The sequence below is a fragment of the Pelecanus crispus genome, chromosome 7, assembly GCF_030463565.1.
Source record: "Pelecanus crispus isolate bPelCri1 chromosome 7, bPelCri1.pri, whole genome shotgun sequence".
Taxonomy (NCBI): Eukaryota; Metazoa; Chordata; class Aves; order Pelecaniformes; family Pelecanidae; genus Pelecanus; species Pelecanus crispus.
Window position 1 is genome coordinate 3,764,807 of NC_134649.1, and position 11,085 is coordinate 3,775,891.

An 11,085-nucleotide genomic window follows, 5' to 3' on the forward strand; every position below is an offset into this window, starting at 1 on the left:
CCTGTACCCCACCCCAAACTCTACCTGAGGGGACGGCGCCATTCCCCCTGCACCCCACCCCAATCTCTACCTGAGGGGACGGCGCCATTCCCCCTGCACCCCACCCCACTCTCTACCCTAGCGCACGGCGCCATCCCCCCTGCACCCCTCTCCCGGTGCCCACCCTAGGAGACGGCGCCATCCGCCGGGCCTCCCCCGCCCCGTCCCCGGGGAAGGGGCGCAGCCGCGGCCCGGCCGTGCGGGGCAGGAGCGGCGCGGCGGGGCCGGACCCGGGCGCCGGAGCGGGCGGAGGCGGCGGCGGGGCGGAGCGGAGGGGCCAGGCCGCGGCCCCGAGGCGGAAGGGGCGACGCGGCCCCGGGCGGGAGCTGTCGCCTCCTCCGAGCGGCCGCCGCTCGGCAGCCCCCGCCGGGCATGCCCCCGGCCGGCCCCGGCCCCGGCCCCGGCGAGGCGGCCTCGCTCGTCAGGGAGGCGGCGGGGAGGGACCCGCTGGCCGCCGACCTGCGCTGCAGCCTCTTCGCCGCCGCGCTGCAGAGCTACAAGCGCGACTCGGCGCTGAGGCCCTTCCCGGGCAGCTACGCGGGTGGAGACACCAAGGACTTCGAGGGGCTGGTGAGTGCCAGTGCCGCCGGCCCGGGGGTGCGCATCCGAACCGGGAACCGGGAGTACGGCTGCTGCCCTGGGAGCGAGCGAGCAGCCTTGTGCAGGGGCTGGCGGGGAGCGGCAGCAGGCCCGGCGTGCCCGGGCCGCTCTGGGGGAGAGGCGGGCGAGGGTCCCCTCCGAGGCGAGGGCGGCGGGGCCTCGGCGTTACGAAGGAAGCAGGAGGAATTGTGTATCCAGTCAAGGACCCCAGGTTCTAAAGTACAGCTGGGATTCTGACCAATAAACCCGCACTTGGAAACTGCCAAGTCCCGTGTGTGAAGTGTTAGAAGAGCTTGCCCTACGCGAAATTCAAGTTCATTTTGAAATTCAAATTCCTTTCGAAGGGTTTGTGTTCCACATGGCCTGAACACCCCCGCGTCTATCCCACCGCAGATACTGCATTGTGACGGCTTCTTTTCTTTCAGGAGTTTGATTATTCTTCGATGTACCTTACAGATACTCTTGGTAAATACAAGGATTTCATAACTTGCCTGGTAGTTGCTTTTCGAACAAGCGACAACCTTTCCCGCAAACTGGATACAAACGTTTATATCTCAGAACAGAAACTGGTTTTTAGTTTACAGCCTATTAGGGTGAAATATTGTTTTGTTTTCACTAGAGGTCTCTGTTTAATCACAATGAAAAGAAGGAGCTTGTACTAAATACCTGTCTTGTCAGCTTGCAGATACCAATGCTCTACCGAGCCTGAAAGAACTTCTGGAGTCTGTCCCAAACACAGAGAAAAGAACCTGGGATTTGTTTAGTTGGATTTTATCATCTAAGGTCTTCATGATACACAGTACTAAGAAACAGGAGGTAAGTTTTGAATTCTGAAAGTCTTGATTGGAGTTTGTCTTTTAAGGCAAACTTGCACTTTGGAAAGTACTTCCTCCTGCCAGAAGTTAGCTGGTTATTGCGAGAGCTTGACAGTTCAGCACGAATGCTTTTTTTTTTTTTTTTCTGTATATAGAGAGGGGGTTTTTTTTGAAAACGAAATTTTCAGGAACACTACTTGGAAGAAATAGTTATCACTCTCAGTAGTTGATGATGGGCAGTGATTGTAGTTGGTTACTCCCATTAACACAGAATGTACCGGCATGTTCTAAACCAAGATAGCCCGACTCAGGTGTCATTGAGCTAGATCCTGCTTCTCACTGAGAAAGACAACTTTGTGCTTCTGCATGCTGCCCCAAAAACGGAAAGGTTGAGAGCCACTGAGGAACTTCTGTAACAGTCGTAGAGATTAGCAGCGAGATGAAAAGAACTTCTGTTTTCACTTTTTTTCCCTCTTCCAAGATCAAGCTGATGAATATATCATCTTAGTAGCCAAAGTGGCATGGTAGAATTGTGATATTGTCCTTACATCATCAGTTAAATCATAATCACAATTAATGGTTTTCTATTTTTTCTGGAAGGACGAATTAGGATTTAGCTTTCATAGCAAGGAACTGTCAGAATTCGCATTCTACATTTACTCCTGAATTGTGACAGTGTTGAATTCTAATGTGGAAAGCTTAATCAAAATACATAAAGCAACATGAAAGACTAAGGGACAGTAAGCAAAATTTCCAGTGAGTAATCTAACCGCATAAACTAACACTCAGATTCCTTCCTGTTTTTAAGTACGAGAAGATCCAAGAACTCACAGGGGTGTCTGGGGCTGCGGTTCCTGCTCCGGACTACCTCTTTGAGATCGTGTACTGCGATCAAATGAATACCAAGTTTGCCGAGACCAAGGGAGAGCGGGACCTCATCTACGCCTTCCACGGGAGCCGCCTCGAGAACTTCCATTCCATACTGCACAACGGCCTGCACTGCCATTTGAACAGGGTGAGGCTCCTGGTATTGGCACCATTTTCTGTTGGTCACTTGCAGCTAGTGACACTTTTTAAAAATAGGCCCAAATTCCTTTAGGGATATGAAATGTGCTGATGATCTTATACTGCTATTTTCATTTCAGTGTAGGCTTTTGTGGATGGTTGTGTTGGATTTTCTAGTGCAGCCTGAGGGTAAAAACTGGAATCAGCACGAAACCCTTTTCTCCAGTGTGACGAATTACAGCTATCCTTTGTTTCTTTGTAAGAAAGTGTAATGCCTCTGAAAATACTGGCCTATCTGTCAGCCTGCAGCTGGAAAGTGCCTGTGCACAGAGGAGGAGGAGAACGGCCCAGGCAATGTAGAGATTCTCTCTGCCTGGCTTCAAGTTTAGATCAACTAAGTTTTAGGTGCTACTTCCAAATGGAGCCTTCTTTAAATGGCCTGGTTAAGGGGGACGTCCCGTAGGATTTGCACCTCTTCTGATTTCAGCAGAAAGGCAGTTGGGACTCCCGGCTTTTTATGTCATCTGTAAAGCAGCTTTGACACAACAGCTGCTTAACCTCCCAGTCAACCTGGACCATGTTCCCCCCCGCCCCATTCTTTATAAGCAATGGCTTACCAGGTACAGTGGACTTACTGGATTAATAATTTCAGCCAGGGTGGTAAATCCCTTGATTCAAAGTTATTAAAACAGTTATGTTTGAAAGGAATTCACAATTGAAAAGTACTTCTCTCTTTTCTAGTAAAGCATGGATTTAAATGCGAGTAAAGCCTTGTCTTGTTTCTGGAGGTTAGATTATTTGAATGACGGCAGTCTCCATAAATCAGTGAAATGCCTCTAACAGCAGTGCAGTCATGTTGATATAAAATACTTACACTGGCAAACTAAATCCAAATCCGGGAAAGCATGAATCTGTCCACACCAAGGGCCGTGCCAAGCAGCTAATTTGAGGGATGGGAGAGGGCAGCTGCCCCACCCCAAGGAAGTTGTGCCAGGACAAAAACAGTGCATGGACCAGGCCCAGCGCGGGTCAGAAAAGCCTTTCTTAATTTACCTTCAGAAACAGAACTGCCAGGCTGAAAGTGAAGAACTCTTGTATGTTGTTTATAGTTTGTGCTACAGGATTTTAGGTTGTATTTCTGCTCCGTTTCAGACGTCCCTGTTTGGTGAAGGTACCTATCTTACCAGTGACCTGAGCCTGGCTCTCCTTTATAGCCCTCACGGTCTTGGTTGGCAGCGAAGCGCGTTGGGCTCTATCCTTAGCTGCGTAGCTGTTTGCGAGATCATTGACCATCCAGATGTAAAGTGTCAGGTCAAAAAGAAAGGTGAGTCTATTGCAATAATAACTGTGTAGTTCATCTCTTACTTTGCACATCTCGTATTTCAGCTTTGTGCATATGTGCTATCGTGTAAACAGTGCACTGTATATGTGGATACCCTTCAGCAGAAACTGGCTGCAGACTCCTTTTCTGATTGAACCCCTCAACAAATCCACAACAGCCTCATTGTGCAGCTTCTCTTAAAATAGTCTGTTTAAGGAGTAGAAAATATTTTGGTGGCGTCAGTCATTTTTCCTAGTTTCATTAGTATGATAAAATCATGTTCCATAATGCCTGATCATCTCACCAGTGATGGTGGAACAGCAGCATCACAAATGTATCAAGAATGAGCTATGCTAGATGTCTAGGAAGCCTCTGCTCCGATTGTCCTTCTCCTTTGACTGCTTCCTGCTTGCAGGGCTCCATCGGTCCTTCAAGGTTGTTTTTCTTTCCCTATTCATGTTAGCAGCTCCTCAAGCCCTGTGTGGGAGACCCGCCTCCTTTTCACCCTGGTCTGGGCCATAATGCCATCCATACCAAGGATGACTAGGAGTGGTATAGCCTCAAGCAAACTTTTCAGTCTATTCTTGGATGCTAAGGGATTCAGGGGAATACCGAGACTAGATCTTTGGTTATCTCATTCCCACTCCTGCGTGTGTACATGTTGTGGGGGGTGAGGGGGTGTAGGTTGCTTACTTTTTAACAGTTACTTGAAGTTGTGCGTCTCTTTTTGCTTTTCTGTTCCCCAAAAGGCCACTTCTTTTCTCTTACTATGCAGATTCAGAAGAAATAGACAGAAAAAGAGCAAGAGTGAAAAACAGCGAAGGGGGTGATGTACCACAGAAATACTTCGTTGTCACAAACAATCAGCTTTTACGAGTTAAATACTTGCTAGTATATTCACAGAAACAGCATAGGAGGTAAGAATTCAGCTGTCTGGAGTGATGAGCATGCTATGACCGCCAGATAAGCACATCTCATTTTTGAAAAATGACCGAAAACAAGCAAGAAAGATATGCTGCACTGCCAGAATTTGGTTTTAGTCTGCTGCCTGTGAAATAAGGCTTACACCCTCACATCGCCTCTGTCTCACTCTTTGACACTCCCAGGCTCAGCTAAATTTGCTTTTTCATCAGACCTGTAAGCACATGTATCTTTGAGAGCTCTAACAAACTGTCTGTGGCAGGAAAGGGAGTGAAACGCTGACAAGTGCAGCTTTTAAAACTAGGGCAGTTTTAACTCTGCCCTTATCTATCCTGCGCGGCAGCATTCGCCCAGCTAATCAACACGCACGTACAGGCCAGGCAGGTGCAGCCCCAAACCATGGAGCAAGGTGTGAGCATGAGGAGAAGGGGCAGGATTGAGCACGGAGACTTGGGGAAAAGGGATGGGGAATCAAGCTTTGTTAGTTACAGGGACTGTGGAACAACTTTCTGGTTTTACTGCATTAGCTTAACCGTTTAAAAATCACAAAACCTAAGATACTCTTTGCCAAGGTATTCGTGCATCTCTGACAGAATTCGTGCACTTTTCCCTTTTCAGGCCTCCTAGTCAATCTTCCTGGTTTTACACCCACCGTTTTGCCGTCATGATGATGCTGTACCTGCTGCTGCTAATAGTGATAGGGGCCAGCAACTCACCAACCTTCGTCTACTACTGGCACAGAATGTTTGGCTCGGAGGGATGAATTGCCCGAGGTGATAAACTGTTATTTTCACCACGTGCCTTAATAACAGCCAATCTACAATGCACTGCATCTGTTCCAGAGCTCTGGAAATAAAGGTGCCTGGAGCTTTCCGGTTCTGTCTCCAATATATTATCCTCATGGCATCTTTCCAGTTGTTCTTATTTCTGTGCTCCAGTGATTCATGAGGATGCCCGGTACAGCTGAAAAGGATCACAGTGGTGCAGCTTAGTATGAATCAATTGTTAAGGCTCCATGGGAAAAAGTTATTTAAAATTAATGAAAACGCAGTGTGGAAACACTCAGGTATAGCTATTTTCTGTCAAACTGAGGTGGTAATATTTGCGCAAGTTGGAAAGGAGGATTTTTCTGTATGTCAGGCAAAGCAACCTGTAGGGAGTTTTACCCATTTGGTTTCAGAAAAGGAATTCAGTGGTGTTTAGCATGTGTCAGTGCAGATGGGATCGCTTTTAAAACTACCTGTGGCCAGGAATTTTTATATTTGAGCATAATGATTGTAAGAAAACAACAAGAAATAAAACAACCACCAAAATGGAAGAAGTTAAATGGTTTCTAGTATGGTTTTTTCCCCCCCATAAAACATGTACAGGGTTTGTGCTCAGCCACAAGACAGATATCTTGTCCTTGGTTAGTGTGCAGGTCAGACAAACTCAGGCCCTTCAGCATTGATACTGAATAAGGATTATGCCTGTCAAACTGCCTTCCGCTTGTATTTTCTGCACCAAGAAGAGGGAGGGTGAAGGGTTCCACTTATGCTGCCACCTGACAGGCTTTTTGGGATTGGGGCTGCCTGGGTTTTGGGATCTGGTTCAACCTTTTTGCCTCTGTTGAATTGGTTTTCAGCCTCCCTTTACGAGCAAGCAGGCCGTAACGTGCCAACTGTTTCCTGAAACACTTGTAAGAAATGGAGTAAAATGGCAGCAGAACTAGTAGGGCTGTATTTTATGTCTGTGAACATTTGTAGTACAATTAACTTCATGTAGACTTCACTTAGGTCTCCACGTGACAACTTGTGCACAATACCGTATGTAAGACTGTCCACAGTAAGTTCTCACAAAGAGGTTGAGTTTTCTATGGTCAGAATTATGGCTGTTACACTCTTTGCAAAGTGCTTTGGCTTGATGCCGGTGTGTAAAACCTCAGTATCTCTCAGCTTCATCTTTTCTAATCTTGAAGGAGGGCATTTTGGGGGTTTGTTTGGAAACACGCACGTAGGTATGCACAAGTTAGTTGTGCAACATAAACAGGGCAACGCTCTCCCAGTCCTGTCCAAGTCCTTTGCATTTGCTGTTGTTACAAAGCAACCTACAACTGCCTGAAACTGAAAAAGGAGCAAAGGACTGTCCTCCGATTAGTCACTGCGCGTGGGATAAACCTGGTGAAGAGCCCAGGGATTCTAGGTAAAGAAAAGCCAGGTATGTGCCACGGTTCAAGCTCGCAGTGTAGCTTTTAGTAGTAGGCTTGATAAACGCAGGTTTTCATTGCACAGTGAACTCTAACCACAAAACAAGAAAAAAAATCATCACATATTTCCACCAAATGAGTCTATGATTACTACCTTACCCATTAAATATTTCAAAGAAAATCTCTTCTTTCTGTGATGTTGTTCTGGTACCTAATTGCCAGAAATAATGACCTGGTAATCAGGTTTTCTAACTCAAAGCTGAGAACAAGTTCATTTACAGCAACCCCTTTTCTTGGTGGATGGAGCTAGAAGCATTTATTCCAGTTAATTTTGCTGCCAGAACAAATTTATTTATTCACCATACAGCTTGCAAAACAAGAACATTATAATCCAATTCCCCATTGCCTTTTACAGTCCATTAATAATGCTCACTCTTAAAGCACATTGCGTTGCCTCAGCCCAAGGAATGTACGCGCTAATTATAGCGTTGATTTGCAATTAAAATATACATAAACTTAACAATTTATTGCACAACGGGTTCAACTACTTTATAGTAGTTGATATTCCAATGCAGAAACCTGGAGTTTGAGACTTGCTTGGGGTTCCTGGGAGAATTTGCCCATTTCTGGTCCACCTCAGCACGTTATATAGAATCATAGAATGCTTTGGGTTGGAAGGGACCTTGAGAGATCATCGAGCCCAACCCCACTGCAGTGAGCAGGGATTGAACCTGTATATATAACATTGTGCCATGTATGCATCAGTTTGGGGTAAAACCAGCCAGAAAATCTAGAGGTATTTGATGCTATCTGAAGGGTATTGTGTTGTTAAAAGGCTTGTACGTCTGCAAATGAAACATCTTTTGGAGCAGATGGGCTGTCAGGGGCCCTTTGGAATTGGAGGAGGTTAGGCAGCCGTGGTGGGCTGTTTGCACGGCAGGGGAAGGCACAAACCTGGGAGTCCACGAAAGGAACAGATGGGGAGGAGCGCAGCAGGGTTTTGAGGCTCGCTTCTTAGGGTTTCTTTGCATAGGAAAGTTTCTGAAGAGTAAGCAGAAGGAACAAATGTGTAGCGGCCGTTCAGCACTATTTCCTAATGTCTCTCTACACAGGCTTCTGTTTGGCTTTAAGCCGTTCAGTGGAGCTCTCTTCCCAAGCGTGGGGCAATAGCATCCGCGTACGGAGCTAATTCCCAAGGCGATCTTCTGCACCAGCTGCTCCAGGCTGCATCCCCAGAGGGAAAAGTATTGCGAGGGCTCTCATGGCAGACACATGCAGTCCAGCACTGCAATTAAATCAGCAGGTATCAAAGCAAAAAAAAAAAAAAATCCGCTTTTTCTGCTTTGAACAGCTTAAACAGACCCACAAGAAAGAGGTGGGTGCAGGTAGGGGCTGAGTCCTGATGGATGTGTCTCGAGTGCCCCTCAGAGGGCTCGTGGCCCCCTCCCTCACGTTGCCAGGGATGCTAGGCACAGCCTCCTCGGTGCTTCAGCTCCACATCTGCGGAGCGGGGTAACGCTGTCCTCAAAGGCAATGGGAAAATAAAGACGTTTAAGGTGCTCAGATCCTACCTCAGCAGGCCAGCAAAATACTTAATATCCTACTCCCACGCTTGTTTTCTGTGCTCCCTGCTGATTTCAGCATGTGTTTCCCAACGTGGCGAGATGCAGTCAGCTGAATTCAAGCGAGTATTGTGCTGAGTAACTAACAATATTATGAATTAACCCAAGGTTCGTGTTAACCTCTTAAGCCGCTTGTGTGGCTCTTTGAACATGCACGATACTATAAAAATGCTAATGGGGAATGAATCAGAATTTCCTCCCAAACAAAGGACCACTGTGCCCGAAGCAGGGAGCCCAGGGCGAGGTCAAGGAGTTGTAAAATATAGAGCTACCTGTGCTTATTAATATGTTCGTTGCATTACTGCGGTGAATTTTAAGGAACTGTTACTGAGTCAGAGAAATCCCACCCTGCTGTGACTGCAAGGAGAAGCATGGCAGCTGGTGTTTCCCAGGGGGAATGGGCAGATATTGGGGAATTGGGAGAATTTTCCTCCCATAAGGGGAAATAGATAATAAATACATATATGGAGAGATCTCAGGAGCCAGCTGAGGAGGAAGGCAGGTGCTGTTGGAGACCAGGGTTTGAGGCAACCTGGGGAGAGAGGGAACCACGGCAGAAAGCAGGATCACCCCCGGGGCAGGGAGGAGTGAGGCTCCGGGTTTTGCGTTCCTGATGAGCGATGCAAAAATCTTTTGCTCTCTAAAGTACGAATGGATTTAAGAAATGCAGAATCAGAAATGTGGGGACATTCAAACCAGGCCTGGGCTTCGGTCCACCTCTGGCAGGATCCAGACCCGGGTCGATCCCCAGTGACCTGGAGGCTGTCCCGGCTCCCCGGGGATGCGCTGCCCACCTGCTCGCTCCCCCTTCCCACGTGCATTGGGCACACAGCTTGGCAGCATGCTTTTCTGGTGACATTTTCCTTCTATCATGAAAGCTGTCACTTTGGGCACCTTGCCCACGCTCCGGGCTTCCCAAAATATCAGCCTTGAGCACCAGCAGCGTGAGGGAAGGTATCAAGAGGAAGGCAGAAGGAGCAGCAATGGAATGCCTGCGAGCATCCAAGGGATGCGCCATGCTTCCCCCAAGGACCAAGATATGTATTCTTGCCAGCATCCTGATTTTCCTACTCTTCGCCTAAAGCCAAACCCACTTCTGCCCTCTCCATACCCATGGGGTGTAAAGGTGGTGGGTCCCTCCCACAAGGGAAAAAGTACTTCTTGCTCCTCAGAGAAGGTCTCCGAGCAATCCTGCCACTGTACAAGAGGGGACAAGTGGCCTAAAGTGTGTGAGCAATGCTGGGCCTGTTCTCTCCCACTCAGCAGAAAGCAGATGAAGAATGTTCTTAGGAGATTAAAGACACTTTCCTGCTTATTTGAAGCTTGCCAGAAAACCAACACACCTTCAAGGTCTGCCTCCCATTAGCCATCATCAGTAATATAAACAGTGAGACCAAATGAGTGTCTGATGAATAAATTAGCTTCCCCTACCACAAATCATTCCCATCACCTTAAAAGAAACTCTTATTTCCACTGGTCAAGCCGAGCCAGCCTGGCAGCAGCGAGCCCTGCTCCCATTAACATTGCGTAATTAACCTTGAGCAGAAGGAGCCCAGGAAAGCCAAACAGTGATTACGCATCTCATTGCGGTTTGGATGCTTCCTAAAGGGCTCACGCTAATCCCCACCAGCCGGCCTGGGCTCCTGCAGCTCTAATTGAATTTTTTTCTCCTTGGGCAGCATGTTTAGCATAAATGATAGTTAGCATGGGGAAAGGCAAGTGCTCAACACCCGTCCACAGCTTGGCATGACCCTGAGCACCGTGGCTTTCCGTATCCTCACTGCCCATCCTCAGCCAACCTGCAAACACCACTTGCCATCTCTCTAATTTTAATAATTTGTTAGCCAGGGCACTGGGAGACCAGTCCAGATCCTTTCTGACCAATGGGGATCCATCACCGCTTGGAGACAGGGTTGAGCAGATCCCCTCGATGCCCAACGGAGATTTGCTTTCTTGGGGGGAGACATCTCCCAGCTTCCCCACACACACAGCTGCAGCAAATTAAGAATTGTTTTTAAAGCAAAGCTCTTTCATCCTTATAAAGCCCAGATGCTCATTCAAAGCTGCAGTGGCCACAGAAATGCCCAGGGACCTGCATCCTGCCAAGTCCAGAGCCCCTGAGCTGCCCAAAGACTTCACAAAACCAAAACCAAAAAAACCCCACCTGGCTCAAAACTGTATTTCTCTTCAAAAGCAAAAAATGCATTTAACAACAATCAGCACATAACAAACAAATAAACGATCTACTATCTCAAATTGCACAAAAGGGAACAACACAGTTGAATAAAGCCACCTCTTCAACCCACACCCGGAGAAGAGGCCTCCACTTTGTACAAGCAACTTCTGGCACAATGGTGAAAAGCAAAAAAATCCATTTTACTCACCACAGCTCAGCCGATCCCCTCCAGCAACCTCCCTTGCCCTCCCAGTGCAGCCAAAGACCATCAGCACCCATGGGTGCCAGGTGGGTGCTGATGGGCCCCTTCACCCACAGGTGCTTCCCAACACCTTCATCGTTGGGACAGCCCAGGCATCACCTGCAGGGTGGCTGCACCCACCCTGCTCAGGGCAGAGATG

The 11,085-nt window shown here is 47.8% G+C and overlaps 1 protein-coding gene across 1 annotated transcript; it reads left to right on the plus strand.

Moving 5' to 3' along the window:
* The first annotated feature begins 1,408 nt into the window (after window positions 1-1,408).
* Window positions 1,409-5,888, plus strand: PARP16 (poly(ADP-ribose) polymerase family member 16). Its single transcript, XM_009491349.2, has 5 exons — window positions 1,409-1,455; window positions 2,263-2,469; window positions 3,612-3,783; window positions 4,556-4,697; window positions 5,320-5,888. The coding sequence occupies exons 1-5, from the start codon at window positions 1,429-1,431 to the stop codon at window positions 5,462-5,464; spliced, it is 693 nt and encodes a 230-aa protein (XP_009489624.2). The 5' UTR covers window positions 1,409-1,428; the 3' UTR covers window positions 5,465-5,888.
* Window positions 5,889-11,085: the final 5,197 nt, after the last annotated feature.

Coding starts and splice junctions, on each gene's coding strand:
- PARP16 (XM_009491349.2), top strand. CDS start 1,429: ATGATACACAGTACTAAGAAACAGGAG. Junction 2,470..3,611: donor TGCACTGCCATTTGAACAGG/GTGAGGCTCCTG, acceptor GCTCCGTTTCAG/ACGTCCCTGTTTGGTGAAGG. Junction 3,784..4,555: donor GTGTCAGGTCAAAAAGAAAG/GTGAGTCTATTG, acceptor CTTACTATGCAG/ATTCAGAAGAAATAGACAGA.